Source organism: Pelodiscus sinensis, chromosome 3 (genome assembly GCF_049634645.1).
Source record: "Pelodiscus sinensis isolate JC-2024 chromosome 3, ASM4963464v1, whole genome shotgun sequence".
NCBI classification, from domain to species: Eukaryota; Metazoa; Chordata; order Testudines; family Trionychidae; genus Pelodiscus; species Pelodiscus sinensis.
This window is the reverse complement of record NC_134713.1, coordinates 196,755,606-196,776,122: the sequence shown is the minus strand read 5'-3', so window position 1 is coordinate 196,776,122 and position 20,517 is coordinate 196,755,606. Positions and strand designations below refer to the sequence as shown.

General features: G+C 51.9%; 2 protein-coding genes across 3 annotated transcripts in view; one reads left to right on the top strand and one right to left on the bottom strand.

The window, feature by feature from the left end:
* The first annotated feature begins 829 nt into the window (after window positions 1-829).
* Window positions 830-12,832, top strand: TMEM178A (transmembrane protein 178A). 2 transcript variants are annotated; one of them, XM_075925805.1, is made up of 4 exons: window positions 830-1,386; window positions 6,804-6,917; window positions 9,036-9,173; window positions 11,508-12,832. In XM_075925805.1, exons 1-4 carry the CDS (start codon window positions 1,044-1,046, stop codon window positions 11,747-11,749), a joined length of 837 nt encoding a protein of 278 aa, XP_075781920.1. In that variant the 5' UTR covers window positions 830-1,043; the 3' UTR covers window positions 11,750-12,832. The 2 variants fall into 2 exon arrangements, with proteins under 2 accessions (XP_075781920.1, XP_075781921.1); XM_075925806.1 differs by lacking the exon at window positions 9,036-9,173.
* A 1,149-nt stretch (window positions 12,833-13,981) lies between these two features.
* LOC102453058 (uncharacterized) overlaps window positions 13,982-20,517 on the bottom strand; it is a 28,047-nt gene continuing 21,511 nt past the window's right edge. The window contains exons 14-19 of the mRNA XM_075925803.1: window positions 19,634-19,703; window positions 18,188-18,407; window positions 17,858-17,948; window positions 17,431-17,544; window positions 16,436-16,554; window positions 13,982-14,611 (exon numbers count right to left, since the gene is read on the bottom strand). Of these exons, the coding sequence (XP_075781918.1) occupies window positions 14,466-14,611; window positions 16,436-16,554; window positions 17,431-17,544; window positions 17,858-17,948; window positions 18,188-18,407; window positions 19,634-19,703 (760 nt within the window). The 3' untranslated portion in view covers window positions 13,982-14,465. The remainder of the gene's footprint in view (window positions 14,612-16,435; window positions 16,555-17,430; window positions 17,545-17,857; window positions 17,949-18,187; window positions 18,408-19,633; window positions 19,704-20,517) is intronic.

Below are 20,517 nucleotides of genomic sequence, written 5' to 3'. Positions count from 1 at the left end.
TCACACAGGGACCCTGAGACTCCGCCCCTCACACAGCTATGGGGGGTGCTATAACTCCGCCCCCCACACAGGGACCCTGAGACTCCGCCCCTCACACAGCTATGGGGGGTGCTATAACCCCGCCCCTCACACAGGGACCCTGAGACTCCGCCCCTCACACAGCTATGGGGGGTGCTATAACCCCGCCCCCCACACAGCTATGGGGGGTGCTATAACCCCGCCCCTCACACAGCTATGGGGGGTGCTATAACCCCGCCCCTCACACAGGGACCCTGAGACTCTGCCCCTCACACAGCTATGGCGGTGCTATAACCCCGCCCCCCACACAGCTATGGGGGGTGCTATAACCCCGCCCCTCACACAGCTATGGGGGGGTGCTATAACCCCGCCCCTCACACAGGGACCCTGAGACTCCGCCCCTCACACAGCTATGGGGGTGCTATAACCCCGCCCCTCACACAGGGACCCTGAGACTCCGCCCCTCACACAGCTATGGGGGGTGCTATAACCCCGCCCCCCACACAGGGACCCTGAGACTCCGCCCCTCACACAGCTATGGGGGGTGCTATAACCCCGCCCCCCACACAGCTATGGGGGGTGCTATAACCCCGCCCCTCACACAGCTATGGGGGGTGCTATAACCCCGCCCCCCACACACGGACCCTGAGACTCCGCCCCTCACACAGCTATGGGGGGTGCTATAACCCCGCCCCCCACACAGGGACCCTGAGACTCCGCCCCTCACACAGCTATGGGGGTGCTATAACCCCGCCCCCCACACAGGGACCCTAAGACTCCGCCCCTCACACAGCTATGGGGGTGCTATAACCCCGCCCCCCACACAGGGACCCTGAGACTCCGCCCCTCACACCCACGGGGCACGATCCCCGCGCTGGATCTGAGGCAGGGGGCGGGGCCGCGCGGGAGGAGGGCGCAGCCGGGCTCCCCCTGGCGGCCGCTGGGCGGGCGGTGCGGAGGCGCCGCTGTCCCTTGTGCTGCAGCCGGCCGGGCGGCACGTGTCCGGGCCGGGGCGCGGGGGCGCCATGGGCAGGGGGCGGGCGCCGGTCCGCGCGCTCGGGCTGGGCCTGAGCCTGGGCGCCCTGGGGCTGCTGCTCACCGCCCTGCTCACCGACCACTGGTACGAGACCGACCCGCGGCGGCACCGCGCCGGCTGCGAGCGCCGCGCCCCCCTGCCCCTGCGCCGCCGCCCCCGCCGCGCCGGGCCGCCCCCCGGGCCCGAGCCCGCCCGCCGCCCGCCAGCGCCCCGGGGGGTGAGCGAGCTGCACTCCGGCTGCGCCCGCCCGCTCTTCGCCACCCACGCCGGCCTGTGGCGGAAATGCTACTCCCTGGGCAGCGACCCGGACCTGGACCGGCTGCTGGAGAGAGGTGAGGGGCCGTGGCGAGGGCGGGGGGCACCCCCTGCACGGCCCCCGCGCGCCCCCTCCCCGCCGCACAGCCCCCGTGCACCCTGCACCCGGCCCCCGTGCGCACCGACCCCCGCGCGCCCTGCTCCAGTGTGCCCCGCTCCCCGCCGCACGGCCCCGGTGCGCCCTACAGCCCGGCCCCCGTGCGCCCCGCTCCCCGCCGCACGGCCCCGGTGCGCCCTACAGCCCGGCCCCCGTGCGCCCAGCTCCCCGCCGCACGGCCCCGGTGCGCCCTACAGCCCGGCCCCCGTGCGCCCAGCTCCCCGCCGCACGGCCCCGGTGCGCCCTACAGCCCGGCCCCCGTGCGCCCAGCTCCCCGCCGCACGGCCCCGGTGCGCCCTACAGCCCGGCCCCCGTGCGCCCCGCTCCCCGCCGCACAGCTCCCGTGCGCCCTACAGCCCGGCCCCCGTGCGCCCAGCTCCCCGCCGCACAGCTCCCGTGCGCCCTACAGCCCGGCCCCCGTGCGCCCTGCACCCCGGCCCCCGTGCGCACCGACCTCCGCGCGCTCCGCTCCCCGCCTTACAGCTCCCGTGCGCCCTGCACCCCGGCCCCCGTGCGCACCGACCTCCGCGCGCTCCGCTCCCCGTCTTACAGCTCCCGTGCGCCCTGCACCCCGGCCCCCGTGCGCACCGACCCTCCGCGCGCTCCGCTCCCCGCCTTACAGCTCCCGTGCGCCCTGCACCCCGGCCCCCGTGCGCACCGACCTCCGCGCGCTCCGCTCCCCGCCTTACAGCTCCCGTGCGCCCTGCACCACGGCCCCCGCGCTCCCCACCACACAGCCCCCGTGCGCCCTGCACCACGGCCTCCGTGCGCACCGACCCCCGCGCGCCCGGCCCCAGTGTGTCCTGCTCCTCGGCCCCCCGTGCGCCCTGCATCCCGGCCCCCGCCAGACAGCTCCTGTGCTCCCCGCCTCCGTGCGCCCTGCTCCCAGTCGCACAGCTCCCATGCGCCCTGCTACCCCCCCCACCTTTCTGCATGCCCCCCCCCGTGTGCCCTGCTCCTGCTGCACAGCCCCTATGTGCCTTGCACCTCTGCACCCTGCAGCATGGCCACTGTGCACCTTGCACCCCTCTGCATGGGGACTGAACACCCTCTTGCAAGAGGGCTCAGAGGGGTAGTCATGTTAGCCTGTATCTTTAAAAACAAGTAGTTCTGTTAGAGACTCACAAAATATATATATAGTATTATGAGCTTAGAGATGCTCAATATATATATTATATATATAGTATCTTGCGCTTTCTTGGCCAAAACCCACTTTGTCAGATGAGCTTGAGCAGAGCAAGAGGAGTAAGAGAGGCATGCCAAGTCCCTGATGCTGACATCTCTTATGTGACAAGTTGGTCCACTGGTGTGTTCACAGTGATGGAAGTGGGAGTGAATGCAGAACTGCTTATGTTGTGAGACATGGCCCTTGTGGTAGAGTATGCTCTCTGGGATTGGCTGCCAATGCTTGGAGTCGCTGGGCACTCTACACCAACTGGGCTCTGTACTCTTCTATTGCTCCTGCAGTTCTGCTGCTGTGTATGTCTGAGCATCCGCTGTCCATGATTAAGCGGGCCATGTTTTGTTAGTTCTCTGCGTACCCAACGCAGCCTTCACAGGCTTCCTGTATATCTCTGCTTGGCGTAAGGACATGCACTGGCCTTCCAGTAGAACCTCTCTTCCTCCTTAGTGAAAAAGACCACCGTAGCCCAGATAACACCACCCTTCTCTCCCTTCAGAAATTAAAATCAGTTGTCAACAGGCATTTGCATCATTTGAAACCCCTCTCTGAGCTGTGATTTTTCTGCTGCTTCCCTTTTTTGTCATCTGTTAAATTAGGCGTTTGTAAAACAGCCAAGTCTGATGTCACATAGACAAGGGGTAATGCTCTTCCTTAGAGCTGTATGGATAGGGGAGCCACGCTAACATATTTGTTTTATGTCACACAAATAGATTAAACATTTACCAACAACACTTAATGCCATAATGCAGGTTTTTTGTTGGGTTATTTTGTTTTTGGCTAACATCTAATGCTGGCATTATAGAAGTGGATAATAAACCTTTTAAGTACGCTAACAAATAACATGGAATATGCTCTAAAGGGTGGGCAGGCATCACTTTATCTTCTTTAGCCACTTATTTAGAGAAGCAGGGTAGTCACACTGTTAACAGAACATGCAGCGAACCACCATGTCTGCTGCACAAAATATCTGTAATTTCATGAAGCCTTTCAAAGGTGTGGCTCTGAAGACACAAAATTTAAGGTTGGCTTGGCTTGAAAAGAAGGTCAATAGTTTTCATTATGGCAATGAAGATGCAAATCTAACTGCTACAGATTGTATCGTCTTAAAACAGGGGTGGCAATTTTTGTGGGGGGGGGCTGTGACGTAGTGGGGGTACTTGCCGGGCTGTGGTGACCTCTGCTGTCTGGAGCAAGACCCAGCAGGGAAAACCTCATTATGCAAAGGTGACTCAAAAACCTGTCTGACCTGTGGCCCCCCATGGGGAGAAACAAAGGGAGGTGGATGCTGCCCTGGCTGTGGGCAGGGCTGGAAGAGGGGGAGTTTGTTCCTGGCTGGAAGGCAGGGAAGAAGGAGCTGGGGAGGGGGGCTGGGACTCCCCTATCTCAAGGGGGGCACTGAAGCCTCTTAGCCCCCAGTTCCTGTAACCAGATTACATCTGTGCTGCACTGTGCTGGAGGAACAATAAACAACCTCCATTCTACTGGCTGGTGAAGTCTGTTCATGCCAATTCAGGGGTGCAGGAGATGGGAAAATCCCGACGCGTCGTCACAGGGGCACTTCATGATTTTTGGCAGTGGGTACTGGCAGCCCCCAAAAGGGGCAGGGCCTCAGGCAGAAAGGCACTGTTCCCTGTAGGCACAGCCCACCCCAACTGGAAGGGGAGGATGCTGTATGCTCCCTACCCCTGCCAGGGGTACACTGCGCCCAGAAGGAACCGCCAGCCATTTTCAACAGACTCTCCCATTCCCAGGTCTCGATTGGCCTGTGGGTGGGGAGTGGCAGGGCAGCCCTGGGCTGGATCAAATGGCTGGGCGGGCCGGATTCGGCCCGCAGACCCTATCTTGCCCACCCCATCTTACGCCAAGCGATATCCTTGCAAATTAGTAGAGACATGCAAACATAGACATTGCTTTAAGTGCTCTTGTGCTCACATTCAGCAGACTCACTCTGACATTTCTTTGCTCGTGCCTTTAGGGGGTAACATTTAGTATGTGGAGTCAGCTACACCCTCAAGCAGATGCAAATACTTTCTCTGGGATGGAGGTTGTATTTTCAGGCCCAGCCCGGCTTATGACCCATTCCCCACATCTCCATTTATACCCGATGGCTGTGTCTAGACTGGCCAGTTTTTCCGGAAAATCAGCCGCTTTTCCAGAAAAACTTGCCAGCTGTCTACACTGGCCGCTTGAATTTCCGCAAAAAGCACTGACTTCCTTTTTACGGAAATACTATGCTGCTCCTGTTCAGGCAAAATTCCCTTTTGCGCAAAACTTTTGGTGATCGGGGCTTTTTGGCGGAAAACCACGTCTAGATGGGCACGGATGCTTTTCCGCAGAAAGTGCTTTTGCAGAAAAGCAACCGTGCCAATCTAGATGTTCTTTTCCGAAAATGCTTTTAACGGAAAACTGTTTCCATTAAAAGCATTTCCGGAAAATCATGCCAGTCTAGACGTAGCCAAAATATGCTCTGCAGCCATGATTCTTGGCTTCTGATGAAAATCCAAGGGCCAGCTGCTCAGCTGGTGTAAACTGGCACCCCTCCTTTGACATCAGTGGAAGCATAAAGAGTTACACCAACCAGCTGAGGCGCTCTCTTAACAAGTCCCAGAGAATATCTTTCAATATTAATACATGCAGTGAGGGAAATCACAAAGGCCCTGTGTTTCCTGCTGCACTCCAGTTTTATACTGGTACGTCCAACCTGTTAACTCCTGATTAACATGAAAGGACCTTTTATTTCTGTAAGGGTGAACTCTCATCTAAGCATGTAATCAATGTGCCTGTTGACAGGTAACTTTTTCTTTTCCGTTAAACTAAAAGGACCTCCATAACATTATGGTCCCCAGCAATGTTCCCTCTATTATTTTCCATTCATAGAATAAATTTTGTTGTGCACCAAGGCATGTGCATGTGCACCACCAGTAGAAACATGCTGCTGGTGGTGGGCGCTCTGCTAATCAGCTGGATGGCACTGGACTCTGTCCTGGCTTACAGGGAGCACTGATCACCCCTTCCTGCCATCCCATGTGGCCAACTGCTTTCCCACAGCCAGAACTTCTTGGATTTTCACCTTGACAGTGTCCCAAGCGTGGCTCCTTTTGTGCATCTTACTAAAGGTCAGAAAATGCCACATGTGCATCTGCAAATAAAATGGACCAACCGTGAATTTGCCCCCAAAACAGTCTGAGACCCAAAAGCATCTTCGCTAAAAGCAAAGTGAAAGGGAACCATTGTGGTGGGTAGAGAATAGCGAGTTCCAGAGATCCAAACTAAGGTCACTCTGTGCCTCACTGGGTAGGGGCTTCACACTGCAGCACCCCTCAGCGAGTCCAGCTGCGACCGACCCTGCTGGAGACGTGCCTACTCTGCAGGGGTTCATGCACCTGGCTCAGCATTGGCAGTGACACTCCTGCAGCGTTGCCAAAACAGTTAGGTTCATGGGTCATCAGGACGACAGCACAGGAAGTCCACAGGGTAGCATAGGAGAACGGAAGACTAAAGTGTAGACGGTTCTAGTTAGCCCAGAGGAACCCCCTTGGCTCAAACGCCATCTGACCTCCTTTGTTAGAACCCAGCTAAGCCCTGACTCCTTCCAGCAGCCAACACTTGCTCCCCCACCCCCGCCCTCCATACCTCTCCAGTCCTTTGAGCTCAAGCTGAGATTGCTGTTCACTTACCCAAGGGCCACTGGTTGCTAGGTGTCAATGTCCTACCTGTATCCCATTGATTTTCAATGCCATTAGGGCTCCTAGCTTCATCCATTCCTTTTGAAAAAGTTCCTGGGGCTGGATCCCTTTCTCAGGGGGAGAGGGCTGCTTAGGAAAGGCCCTGAGTGAGTGCAGAGCAGCAGGGGGGAGGAGAGAGAGAAGGGAAGGGCTATGCACTAGCCCTGCATGAGAGCCCCCGCATCTCTCACTGGCATCGGGCTTGTATCATTTGCAGGAAGAGGGGTGTTGGGTGTTCAGAACTGGAAGGGCAGGAGCTGCGAGAAAGGCAGTGGGCACAGGAAGAGCAAACAGAGAGAAGGCAGTATGGCCTAATTGCATGAGGAAACAATTTACAGCTTAGCTAGAGATGCTTAACACTATCTGTGGGGCACCTACTTGGTTTTTAAACACACTGGCTAATGAAATCTGCTTCTTCCTTTCCCCAAGGAATCGTTCAGAGATGCACAGCTGTCAAATACCACTTCTCCCCGCCAACGCACTTACGAGACATCCCGTTCAACTTGACCAAGACCATCCAGCAAGACGAGTGGCATCTGCTTCGTAAGTTCACAAATTGCCAGCTCCTCTCCCATGTCTACGCTACAGTTTGGTGAGAGAAACAGCCATTTTTCCAACAAAATTTGAGGAATGTCCACACTGCACTTGCATTCTTCTGCAAGAAAAATTTAAAGAACAGAGGGTTTTTCCGGCATTGGCAATCCTCATTCTACGAGGAAGAAGCCTTTTTGCGAAAGTACTCGTTCGCAAAAAGGCACGTGTGGATGGGGAAGAGGGAGTTCTTTCGGACGAAGAGGAAAAAGCAAGGTGCCCAGGTGGCCATTCCATCCCTAGCAATCACAGCTTATGTGCACGAGAGCGGCCATTCAGGCCGGCCGCCCTCTTTTGAAAAAGCAGATCGCTTTTTTGATGCACTTTGGCAGTGTGGACACACTCTTTTGGAAGAAGTTTTTTCGGAAGAGCTCTTCCCAAAAAAGCTTCCTCTGAAAGAAGCCTGCAGTCTAGACATAGCCTCAGTAACTCATTTATAAAAGCGTGTCACATGAAAGAAACAAGACAACTTGTTGGGCTGGGGCTAGGCTTTGCCATGCTGTATTAGTGCAGGAAACTCTCTGGCCAGCAGCCAGAATCAGAATTCCCATTTCGCCTGCAGAGAAATGTCTTCCTAACCCCCTGAAGCATGGCTACATATAGCTCTTCTACAGTTTTTTTAAATCTCATCTGCTGTAACATGTAATCAGTCAGTCTTATTTTTTGAATCCTTGGCTTAAATTATCTTGTGGCAATGAATTCTACAGGCTAATTGTGCAGGGTATTAAAATGTATTTGCGTTTATCTATTTCAAATGTGTTGCCTCGCACTTTCATTATCTATCCCCTTGTTCTGTGTTATGAGAAAGGGAAAATAGGAACTAACCCCTGGTTTAATTTTTCTGTACTGTAATTTTCTATACCTCTGTCAAGACCCCTCTTACTCACCTCCTGTCCAAACAGTCCCAATCTGTTCATTCTCACTTTAAAGTTAATTTGTTTCATGCCCCTAATCGTCTTCTTGCCTGTCTCTGAACCACTTGCGTTATCTGCTGTGTTCTAAGACAAAGTGACCAGACCTGGAATTCAAGGTGTAGGTACACGTTGAACCTCTCTAGTCCAGCACCCTCAGAACCTGACCAGTGCCGAACCAGAGAATTTGCCAGCCCGTGGGAGGTCAGTATTGTCTAGCAGCATTGCCAACACTGCCACAGATTGCTGGGCACTCAGAAGATATTTAGAGGTCACTTAGAGCTAAATAACAACAGCACAGAACACTGAGAGCCAGGGCTGGTGGCTGTAAACAAACTTTATGGGACCACAGGACACTTGGCCACAGCCATTATAAGTGGACATCCGGCTAACTCAAACCATGCCAGACTATGAATATTGCTGGAGCAGAGCTTGCTGGATTAGAGAGGTTCAACTTGTCATGATATTAGAACACTGTGGCTAGATCTACACTGGCGGGTTCTTGCGCTAGAGATATGCAAATGAGGCTAAGCGTGGAATATCGCCAAGCCTCAGGTGGATAGCTAATGAGCTGCCATTTTTGCGGAAGTGGCTCGTGTCAGAAGGCACGGTCTACACTGCCTCTTCTTGCGCAAGAAAAACCCTCGTGCAATGCCGTTATCCCGGAAAATCAGCATAGCGGCATTGCACAAGAGGGTTTTTCTTGCGCAAGAACAGGCCCTGTAGACAGCTCCTGCTGGCGCAAGAGCCACTTCCTCACAAACGGCGGCTCATTAGGTATGCAACTGAGGCTCGGCGATATTCCACGCTTATCCTCATTTGCATATTTCTGGTGCAAGAACCCGCCAGTGTAGACATACTTTCTATTCCAGTGTGTGAAAACCTAACCATTTGGTTTGCCTTTCTGACTGTTGCTGCCGATGGAGGAGAGTTGTCTCGACAGCTATCCAAGTTGGAGCCCACCTTTTCTTCCTGAGCGGTGACAGTTAATTTAGAACCCAGCTTTACCTATGCGTGACGCAAAAGGTTCTTTCCAGTATGCATGACCTTGCATTTGGCAACATGGTTTGCAAATAGTTCCTTCCTCCTCCCCCCCTCCCTTTTTTGGTTATACGCAAAAGTATGTTTAATCTCTGCTCTACTTCTGCTGTGGAAGCAGATTTAAGAAGAATCACGGCTGGTTTTCTGGGCATGGCCGCTGCTGTCCTGCTCTGTGGATGCATCATAGCAGCAGTCAGTTTCTTTTGGGAAGAAAGCCTCACACAGCACGTGGCGGGCCTTCTCTTCCTGATGACAGGTATTGCGGCATCTTTGTGTGTGGGTTGAGCTGAAGCCCTCGATTAGGTTGCTCTTTGGTAACCTGTGCTTGTTACGCACCAGCAGCGAACACCTTTCTTTGATCTTTCCACTTAGAACTGACCATCCACTGCAGCTGTTTGGGCAGACATCAAAAAAGCAGGCAAGGTTTTTCTGAGTAGTGTAGGAAAACAGAAAGGGGCCACTTTTTCTTCTCTTCTTGGAAGACTAAATTAAGATTGTGATTCACATGCCTGGGGTAAGGGGATAAGAGCAGTCCATTACAGCTCTTACGGAGTATGCAAACTCCGGGAGCAGGTGGGCAGAGGCAAGTAGGCACTACTCTTCTCCTTCAGCATGTGCATGGGGAAGAATGGCTCCTTCCCATCCATTTTCCAGCCAGCACACCGGTGCCAGAAATGGGGCGGTAGCATGATTTGCTGGGATATGATTTCTTTCCAGTGCTGCGGCTGCATTGTGTCTGAGTTACAGGTGCCAGGGCTAGTTCTGGCAGGAAGGAGTTTACATCCCCTACTTTGTACAAGACTGGATATAAAGGCAAAATGTATCCCTAGCTGCAGGTTATTAGAGAAGACTAGAGGATCCCCAGCCTCTGTTCCTTCTTTAACTGTCCTTTTAAAAAAAAAAAAAAATCAATCCACAATTACAACAAAAACAGCTGTGATTTCTCTGTATAGCTTAGTCAGCATAACCGTTTTAGCCCAGTTATTTATAACGTAAAACTTTCACCTACCATTTTCCATCATTAATGTTTTCTTAAAAATGGATTTTGGGGAAGGTTGAGGAAAAGCTTTCAAAGTGAAGGTGGACAGGTGTTAGTTGGTTCCTATTATTTTAAAAACTTGCTTCCCCCCCTCCAACAGCAAGGACTAAGGAAGGGTTAAATTCACTATGGGGGGAAAAAAAAATCCAAGGAGGAGCGATGCTTTTCCCTAGGCCGTGGGAAATTTCATATTGATTTGGCCAAGATATAAACCTTTGAAAACCATATACTGAGCCTGCGCTGCAGATTTCATTGCATAAAACTTGTAAAGTGCAAGCCTAAGGAAAAAAATCGTTATGCGCATGGGGCTAATTTCACTGCCTCGTGAAAAACCGAGCACATGCACCAGGGAAGCTGAGCTCCTGCAGGCAGGCGTGGAGTGGCTTTGTCCAAAAGCTCACTCCTCCACCACACAGCTGTGCTGGTGATGCATGGTTGAGTAAATAGCTTGCTCAGACTAGATTGCCAGATGCCTACAAAACTATTACCTCAAACAACTATGGATCTTGTGAAGTGGGAAGGGGCTACTCTCAGGCATGGTTCTGCATAGGGATGTAAACAACTAATCAACTATCCACTAAGCTTTTGCTTATCCAATAGTCACCACACTAGTCAACTACTTGCTTCTCCCCCTTGCTGCTTTTATCTTAAAAGCTGATTCCCCCCCAGCTCTGGGGGTGGGGGCACGGACGCAGTGGCAATGGAGTTCCACCTTTGAAATGTACAAGAGCCCCCACTGGGGCATTTCAAAGATTGAAATGCTGCATGGAGCCTGGGGTTCATGCCCTAGGCTCTATGTGGCACTTCCTCTTTGAAATGTAGCTACAGTCTTGCTATAATTCAAAGTGGAAGCACCCTTATCGACTAGTCGATGGAAATTCCATTGCCTGACTGAGTTGATTCATCTAATTTTAACATCCCTAGTTCTGAAGGGATGCAAGAAGAGGAACCTCCTCTTTGAACATGTTACACAACCCTCACGAATCTCCAGGCTTGGCCCTAACACTGCTGCTCTAAAAGATTTCTCTTAGGTAGTGGCTGTAGCAAACCTCAAACTGCTTGTGAAGACTGAAAGTTTCTTTAAAGCAGGAACTACAAGATGTTCCATTCAGTTAAGATCAGAATGGCTAGACTGGGTCAGACCAATGGGCCATCTAGCTCAGTGTCCTGTCTGCCGACAGTGGCCAATGCCCAGTGCCCCAGAGGGAGAGATCACAACAGGTAATCCACACATGATCCCTCCAGTCACTCATTTCCAGACAGACAAACAAAGGCTAGGGGCACCCTTCCTACCCACTCTGGCTAATGAGGTATTGATGGACCTAACCTCCATAAGTTCATAATGAAGTGACAGAGCCAGCACTCAAAGACTTCCATAGTTAGAGAAGACCCGGAAACACCATTAACGCCAGTATGAATACCACATTCTAGCCCCCTAGCTTTTGCCTAGTCTTTGATTATAAACTATTTGTTTAACAGGGGCATGTTTGCTTTTTTAAATGTATCCCAGACTCTAAATCTGCTAACCATGACAATATGCTTTGTTTGCAGGAATATTTTGCACTATTTCTTTGTGCACTTATGCAGCGAGTATATCATATGATCTAAACCGCCTACCCACCTTCATATATAGTCTTCCCGAGGACGTGGAGCATGGGTACAGCTGGTCTATATTTTGTGCTTGGTGCAGTTTAGGATTTATAGTAGCAGCTGGCTGTCTTTGCGCTGCTTATCCATTTGTCAGCAGGACCAAGATTATTCATCTAAAGTCGGCCAGAAACTCTTCTGTATGACTGGGGCTCCGAAGACGATCTTCTCTATGCTTGTTCAGTGACAGGCAAACACTATTGTTCAAGGACTTATCCCCCCCCTCCCCCCCCCAAAAATGGAAGGGAAATTTACATTCAGAGTTCCATGCACAAATACTTGATCCTTCACAATCAACTAGTGAGGCAACAAGAGTTCCGCTGTGCTTTCTGAAATCAAATAAAGGAAGCGCCTTCCCAAGGACAAGGACAGCGTGGTACCAACATGTCAGGTGGTATACGATGTAACCCTGTCTCTCAAAGGAGATGAGGCTACTCACACGGGAACAATTAAGTGGTTGGGGAAAGAGAAGGAAAAGCTGTGATGAGAATTTAGGGCTATTTCTGTTTTTCCAAGTGTTTGTACATAAAGTAACGGGTAGCAGAGGAGAAAAAAGTTATTATTGGTCAAATGAGTTCTGTGCAGAAGAATGCTTCTCTTGTCCTAGGAGCATGCTTAGTACAGGTTGAATTTCTCTAGTCCAGCACCATCAGGACCCTGGCCAGAACAGCAAGTGTTCTGGTTTGGACCCCAGAAGGTCAATATTGCCTAGAAGCAAACATTAGCACTATTGCCTAGCATTGCCAAACACTTCCACGACTTCCTGGGTTCCTTGAAGATGTTTAGGGGGTAAATTAGAGCTAAGTGACAGCACAGAACCCTGAGAGCCAGGACTGGTGGCTGTTAAACTTTATGGGACCACGGGAAGCTTGGTCACAACCCTTGATAAGTGGACATCCAGCTCACTAAAAATCATACCAGACCACAGATGTTGCTGGACTGGAGAGGTTCAGCCTGCAGCTTAATGCAGCATCTTCTGAACTTAAATTTAGAGGGTGGGTTTGGTTTTTTTGCTGTAAGATAGACCTACTCTCGTGAGCCCCATCATGAACGTTTTGTCAAAATAAGACCCTTGCTACGTTTCCTTTGTACATCACAAGTTACCCAAAATGTTCATTGCTTAGAGCCATGAGAGATTAATTCGTTCCCAGTGATATTCTTGGAAATTACCTCTGTTGTGAAACTTCAACAGTTGTGTGTTGAGCTATAAGTCAGTAGTAAAACGCCTCCTTCAGTGAAAACCATGTTTGTGTTGAGTAGACGTTAGTGGCCTGAAATTGGGTTCTCTTGAAGATGCACAACTCACATCTGGATGTGAATCGTCCTAGAAGGATTTCTAGTGATAGGGTCATCACAGATCCAGTCGAGCCTCCCTCTTGGGTCTCAGACTGCGGTGAGAGGCAGTCCAGCCTGTGGGCCCCAGGTTTTAAGCCTCCAGACTCTGAACAGTGCTGGGGGCCCTGCTGAGGGCTCTGCTCCCCCCCCCCCCCCCCCCCGCAACTGTAAGGATTCTTCGTTTTCCAACTGCAGCGTGAATCCACAGTCTCACTACCCACCCTTCCTGCCCTCAGCCACGGCGCTGCTTTGCTAAAGCCCAGAAGCCTGAGAAGGACAGATGTTTGGGGCCCTTTGTAACCCCAGCTGCAAATGTTTGGGGGTGGAAGAGGGAGGTTGGGATCACACACAGACAGAGCCTGAAGGGGACTCTAGGCAAGTGCCTCCCCATCCCACGAGCGTGCATGGGCGCAGGAGCTCCCACCGGATACTGCTGCTGAGGAACCTCTGCCTGGTTCCTTCCACCCTTAGGGCAACATTTCCCAACTCTTGGAAAGCTGCACAGCCCTGTGTGCAAGTGAACCCTCCCCCCTTTCTCCTCCACACACTGCATGGTGCTCCAAGTACTCAGCTGGGATAACCCTCTAAGTACTTTGAGTCAGAGTGAAGGGCTCCTCACAACAGGATCGGCCCACAAATGCTTTAATGGTCTGAGGCTCCTTGCAAACTCAGGCATACAGCTCTGCCTCAGTCAAGTTTGGGAGGGGGCCTCTCTGGGTGCTGCTGCTGTCCACCACCCCCTGCCCCAGCTCCCATTGTGTGGGAACAGTGGCCAATGGAAGCTGTGTGGGCGGGGGGGGGGGAAATGCTTGCATGCAGGGGCAGCACAGAGACCCCGTGCCCCTGTGAGGTGCAGGGACAGGCTAGCTGCTTCTAGGAGCAGCACGAGGCCATGGAAGGGAGCCTGCCTTAATCCAACAGCACAGCAGGGCTGGTCATCTTGCAGGCTGTATTTAAAGCTCTCATGGACCAGCTGTAGCCCCCCCCAGACTAATTTGCCCTCCCTGGGCTACCGAAATAGCAGCTTGGTGCCAAACTGCAGACTGGCTCTTGTATAATGTATTTCAATTTACATATTTATCCACAATCTTGACTGGTAATGCATCTAAAAGAGTTACTACACTAGACAATATCCAGTTACAAGTAGCTAAATATTCCTTAACCCAATCAGACTGTTAAACACACATTTCATACATATATAGTTTCAATATTGTCAAGTAGCATGATCTCTTACCGTTAGCCAAGACTCAGACTTTTCACACTCCATGAGCTTTCCCTTTACAAAACACATTTTCATTTCCAGGATTTATACAGGGTCTTTAACTCCAGATTAAGCGGACCCTTCTGACACAGGAACCTTACCAGACTGCTGCCACTTTAAGCAGGACCTGTCCACTGTGCAGCAGAGCAGGGCTCTGCCCACCAGCTCCAGGCCTCTCGAGATCTTGTATACGACAATGCCAAAGTTGTATGAACGGGAGTCAGATGGTAGAGAAAGAATTAGCATTTCCACTTCCATTCTCCACGCTATGCTACACTGTCAAAGGTGGGATTCTTTGGGTAGACATCAGCAGGGGAGAGGTTTAAGATCTCATCCAGCGATGGCCCTTCATCATCTGGTGGTATCTCTGCCTCAAACATACGCTGAAGCTGAGCATCCACTGTCCTATACTCTGGGAGAAGAAAGCAAACAGACAGGTTTCTATACTGGCAGAGGTTCGTTAGCCATATTCCCTGCATTTACTTTATGCTCAAAAACTGAGTGGTCAAGTTACTGGTGTTATGTGCCTCACTTTTGGTGAGGAGTCAGAGGGGTCCACCCTGCCTGTTTACCTCTCCATTCCCCAGCAGACAAAGGCAGCTCTTTTGATCAGCAGGTGTTCTTTACCACACTAAAAAACACGAGCAAGGTCTTTACTTTGCTCTACAGGGTCATTCCCTACGGACACATTTTCTAGCTATTTGAACATCCTGAACAAATCCACAACAAAAGAGCAAACACAATATTCACAAACTGCTGCCCTTTCAAGGGATTGTTCAAATGAAGCCAGTTTGATGGAGCACTCTGAGAAGAAGCAGGAAACACCATACAAGGCCCCTAGGTTCAGACCTTCGATCATTCTGCGTGTTAAAGCAAGTCCAGGCTTACTGCGAGCTTCAATAGGAAGCAGCCAAGATACAGGGAGAGAGCTTGTGGACGGGAAGGAAGAATGTGCATTAAAAACCAAGCAGTGAGAGTTGCAAAGTGTTACCCAAGAGCCTCAGCCAGGATGAAAGCGCAGTAGATACGAAGGAGAAACAGCGACAGACAAAGAGGCCTCCTAACATCTGGAGAAGCTGAACCACGAAGACTTCCTTGTGCAGGTAGCTACTGCAGGCGGCGACCTTATGGAGCTAGACAAAGAAAGGGCTACAATAAAAACAGCGGAGACACTGTTAGAATCTGACTGCCCCAAACTGCATTCCGACCGGTCGGCGAGCAAGACACTGCCACCTCCATTACCAACTTGTAACCTCAGCCCAGGCTTAACATGCAGCAGAAAAATAGGGCCAAAGCTCAGGCTGTTTTTTGCTTTTATAAAATTTGTGCGGCAAGCACAGAGGTGCCAGGGCTATGAGCGGCCAAGCACAGAGGAGCCAGGACTCAGAGCTGGGAAAAATTGAGCCCTGGCAGTGCTTATAAGACTGCCTAGGAAAGGAGACGACGATGGGGAGGGTTGGAAATATTCCTAAAGCAATTCCTTAGCTCTCAGGTGCCATTTGAAAAGGGATTTAGAAGACGTCTTGAGGTGGGTTGGAGCTGCATAGGCAGCTCCATCTGTATTAGCCTCCCCTCCCACCCCAACCCAGGACTGCTCCCCTCCCTGCCTTGGGACCCTGAAAATCTGTGTTGGGGGAGATCGGGGAGGATTAAAGCTGCCAATGGCTCATCTCACCAAGAGTGGATTCCAGAGGGGAACCCTTGAAATCCCACTAAGTGGTTTTCCAGGGAACATGCCATCCTGTAGTGGGGTCTGTGCACACAAGCAGGCTATTGGAGAGGGGCCCAGGTGGGTCGAGGGACATTGCACCATCCTAACCAAAAGCCACACCACACCCGCTTGCCCGGGGGCACTGATCAATGCCAATTCCTAGTATTTCAGTAGGATCTCTGTATGCCAGCCCCAAGGATTTCCCAGCTGCTGTTCACAGCCCTGGGAGAGAGATGTGATCTTAGAGATAGCAGACAGACATGCAGAGAATTCAGCAGGGGATTTAAATTAAATTAAATGAATGGAGATTGCCTATCTCCTAGAACTGGAAGGGACCTTGAAGGTCATCAAGTCCAGTCCCCTGCCTTCACAGCAGGACCAAGTACCATCCCTGACAATTTTTGCCCCAAATCCCTAAATGGCCTCTGCAGGGATTGAACTCACAACCCTGGGTTTAGCAAACCACTGAGCTATCCCTCCCCCTGGATTTATTCCCAGGTGCAGAGCCTTTGGGAACGGACTTACTTTTAGAAGCTATTTTAAACATCAGTCCTTTAGACTTCTTCTTGGATATTTCTTCCCCTCCAAGGTCATGCTCATTGGTTTCCATGTTGTCGATTAATTTACCATCACACAGTTCTTCCCTTTAAATGAAAGGGGAACACATATGGCCCCAGAAAGCCACTTAAAATGCCCGCCAGCCCTCTCCACAAGTGCATGCCCTGGACTGGCCGGTGGGGCGTGGAGCGACAGCAAGCCTTCCCCCAAAGGGCCCTTTGCATGCCAAGCAGGGCACGGCTCAGAATCAACAGTGCAGGCCTGGAGGCACCAGAGCAGAACTACCCCGACCCACCTCCAGCAGGGAGGTGGGGAGGAGAGAGCAGCATGGAACCAACAACTGCCATGGACTTGCTCTTTCATTAGCAAGATGTCTGTCCGGGCGGCAGGGGGGGGGGGGGGGGGGGGAGTGTCTCACTTCAGCCGAGAGCCCCTGACTGATCGAGTCAGGTACCGGTCCTTGAACTCCTCTGCTCAGGCCTCGTTCTGGTCTAAAGGAACTAACATGGCACCTTCGGATCAGAGTCCGGGTCAGGCCCCAGGTGCCCACTGCAGCCACTCAGCCGATCGAAGGAGGGAAACGGGACCACCCCGAGCAGCCAGAGGCCCTGTTGCGTGGATGTCACCACTAACATAGCTCCCCCAATGCCCCTCTCTGCCAGAGGCAGGCAGCATGTGTGCGCGCAGCAGGGGACGGAAATGGGAGAGAAAGCGGAGAGCCCGAATACAGGGAAGAGATCCGACCCATCTTTCCTAAGATGTTGGATCACTACCATGGAGAGGATAGAAAATGGAACCGGACTCGCCCAGGAGATACTGGAAACCTGGAGCCAATACCTACATCTCCTGTATCTCTTGGCTGCGCACCACTAAGGATAATCTGATCACACTTCCCATTGGCAACTGGGTGTGCTGAGAGCCCCGCCCACAAAGTACCAATTCTAGTACTGCAGTTCACTTACTCTTGGATTCCTACTCCCAGCTCTTGAATCTTCCTCTCAATGGCACTTTCCACGTCACTCTTTTCTAGCGAGTACTCCACATAGAAAGCTTCTAGGATAAATGCTGTGAAAATACTGGGGTAGGGGAGGGAGGAAAGATGCAGCTTGCATAATCCTGCATTTTATTAGTAATATGCCCAATGGTTTTGCAGAACCAGCCCTCACGTTATTAACGGGCACCTGCCGTAGCAGACTAGAATTCCTGGCCTCTCTGTACAAGTCTGGGGGCGCCCTCCCCCCGCCCCAAATGCGGTAGATAGCGGTCACTGTTTGCCCAAGGTGTCTCCATGGCTTGGCACTGAGGAGGGAGGAGGCGGCAGAGAACAGCCTCGTCTCTGAACCTCTTGCTGCCCCGCCCCCAAACAGAGGGAATTCTCCCTGAACTTACTTCACGATCATGATCACCACCACGATGTGGAAGGCCATGAAATACAGCTTGGCAGCCTGGTGAGTGACCAAAACAAATCCATTGGCAAGAGGTATCAAGTTAAGGACTAAGGCCGACAGGGAACATCTCCACACTGGGACCACACTGCTTGGGACAGGCAAGAGGAGACGACACATTTGAGCCTCGCTTGCCGACCCTGCCTAGCGAAAGCTTTCTCCAAAGGGACTTCAGATTGCATTTGGCCCCATTGAAGTCAGCGGGCCAGGTGCCTTCGTGCTGACTTCAGCAGGCTCTGGAGGGGACCCCGTGTTACCGATACAGAAAGGATATTGTGCCACTGATTGACGACTGTTAGCTCGGTCAGGACAATGAAGGAAGACAGGAGGTCATTGAAGTTGTTCACGCAATACTTCCCTTGGGCAAACTGTGAATCTTTTAAGGCAGGGTTTCCGCACACCAGGGCGAGAGGAGCAGTGGAGTTCATGTTAAAGAATTGGATTTTCCCCTGGAACAGTTCCATGCCAATGATAGCAAACATGTAGTACACCACCTAGAGGGGAAGAGAGAGAGAGAGAGACACACACAGACACACCCACCCACTTCCATAGAATGGAGCAGGAGAGAGACCCACCCACTCACTTCACCCAGCGCAGTACTAACACGTCAAGGAATTCCCCAATGCACATCCCAGACTGTGCAACCTGTGGAACTCCTTGCCATAGGAAGTCCTGGTCTTCACAACATCAACAGGGTTCAAAAAAGAGCTAGACAGATTCATAGAGGTTAGGTCCATCAATGGCTATTAGCCAGGATGGGTAGGAATGGCATCCGTAGCCTGTTTGTCTGGAAATGGATGACAGGGGAGGGATCATGGGAGGATTACCTGTTCTGTTCACTCCCTCTGGGGCATCTGGCATTGGCCAGTGGGATAGATGGACCTTTGGTTTGACCCAGCGTGGCCGTTCTTACATTCTAGATTGTGTACCTAAATACAAGGCCTCCTGATCCAACTGTGGCTTCTCTCTGAGATGCCTTTGGAAACTGGCTGGTACTAGATAACAGAGGGTGCATCTACACACTACCCTAAACTCGAAATAAGATACGTAATTTGTACTATGCAAATTGCGTATCTTGAATCTATTTTGAAATTGCACCAAGCTTCAAAATAAGCTTTTACACAGCTGCAATTTTCAAAATAACATGCCCTTTTGAGCCATCTCTTATCCCTCGTGCAATGAGGGATACCAGGATGGCAAAATAGCGCACGTATTAAAAATATATATATATATATATTTCAAAATAACCAGCAGCTTGTGTAAACGTGGGGTAGCTATTTCAGATACTGCCGGTATCCCGACATAGCTGTGCAGTGTGGATGTACCCAGAGACAGTCCAGGAAGTACTGATTCCATGCAAGGTTTAAAAATAAACTAAGCTCGGAGGGAGACGAATTTTGAACTGGAATCAAAGTTGACCACATTGGGTATTTCCAATTTAGTCAGGAGATTTTTGGGGAGGTAAGGGTGGAATTATGAGTTTGTGTTAGTTACTTGCCCAGATTAGAATTCAAGGTTTTGCATAGCACAGCAGCAGCGAGCAGAGTATCCTGCCTAGATAGCTAGGCAGAACTTGATTTTACCCCTACACATCAGCTCGACGGATACAGCCTTGATCGTGCCCAGAGCATGACCACGCTGAAGCTTTATCGTTCACCTTTTGAAGCTAAAGGAGAGCAGGGTCACGTGGCACTTCAGCGCTAGTGCACAGTGTGCTTACCAGAACCAGCTCACCAAAGGTCAGCATTGTCGGCACCACGTTGATTAGCGTAGTCATGATGACCCGGAATCTAGAACAAGACAGTCTGTGAGAGCCCCCATGCCAGGACACTTGGAGAGATACCAGGAATTCCTAGTATTTTGGGGGTACCTTGTTCAGAGGCACCACTTGGTTGGGGGGGGGGGGAGATAGGGAGGGGGCGCGAGAGAAGCAGCAGCAGATCCAAGAGAGCACAGTCCCATCTGCCTCAGCTGGTGCTTTGTCTGCTCTAGCGGGCTCTCACTTGGACACCTTATTCCCATTGGGGAAGAGGGTTGTTGGGGGCCTGAACACCTAGGCTGAACTGGAGTCCCACTGGTACAAGCTATGTTGGGGAGAGGGCGATGCGTCACCAACAGCGACAAAATCCTTTAGCCATAACACGGTTTATACCGGGATAGGGCTGTACTGAGTAAGAGGCCTTAATTCTGCTTCCCATATGGGAATAACTACACCACTATCAAAGCCCCTTTGGAAAACCAGCTGGGGCACGGATGCTGCTAGCTACACCAGTACCACTTACATCCATCTCCGCTGAGCGGATGTGAACCCCAGTCCCCGGCCAGCCTCTAGGCCTGGGGTCGGCTACGTACAGCACAATGGCACACGGCCACCGGCCACCTCCTGTTCTGGAAGCCACACGTGGCCAGGCCCGGCCCTCTCCCCTGTGGTTTCTTTATCCAAGCACTGCTCCTGGGGACCAAGTCCCCACCGCTGCTGCCCTGCCGGCGTGTGTGCTGGGGGCATAGGGATGTGGGGGCAGGACGGGTGGTGGTGGTGGATGCATTGCACTCTGGAGGCTACGGAGAGAGATTAATGAAGCTTCTTCAAGGTCAATAGGCTTA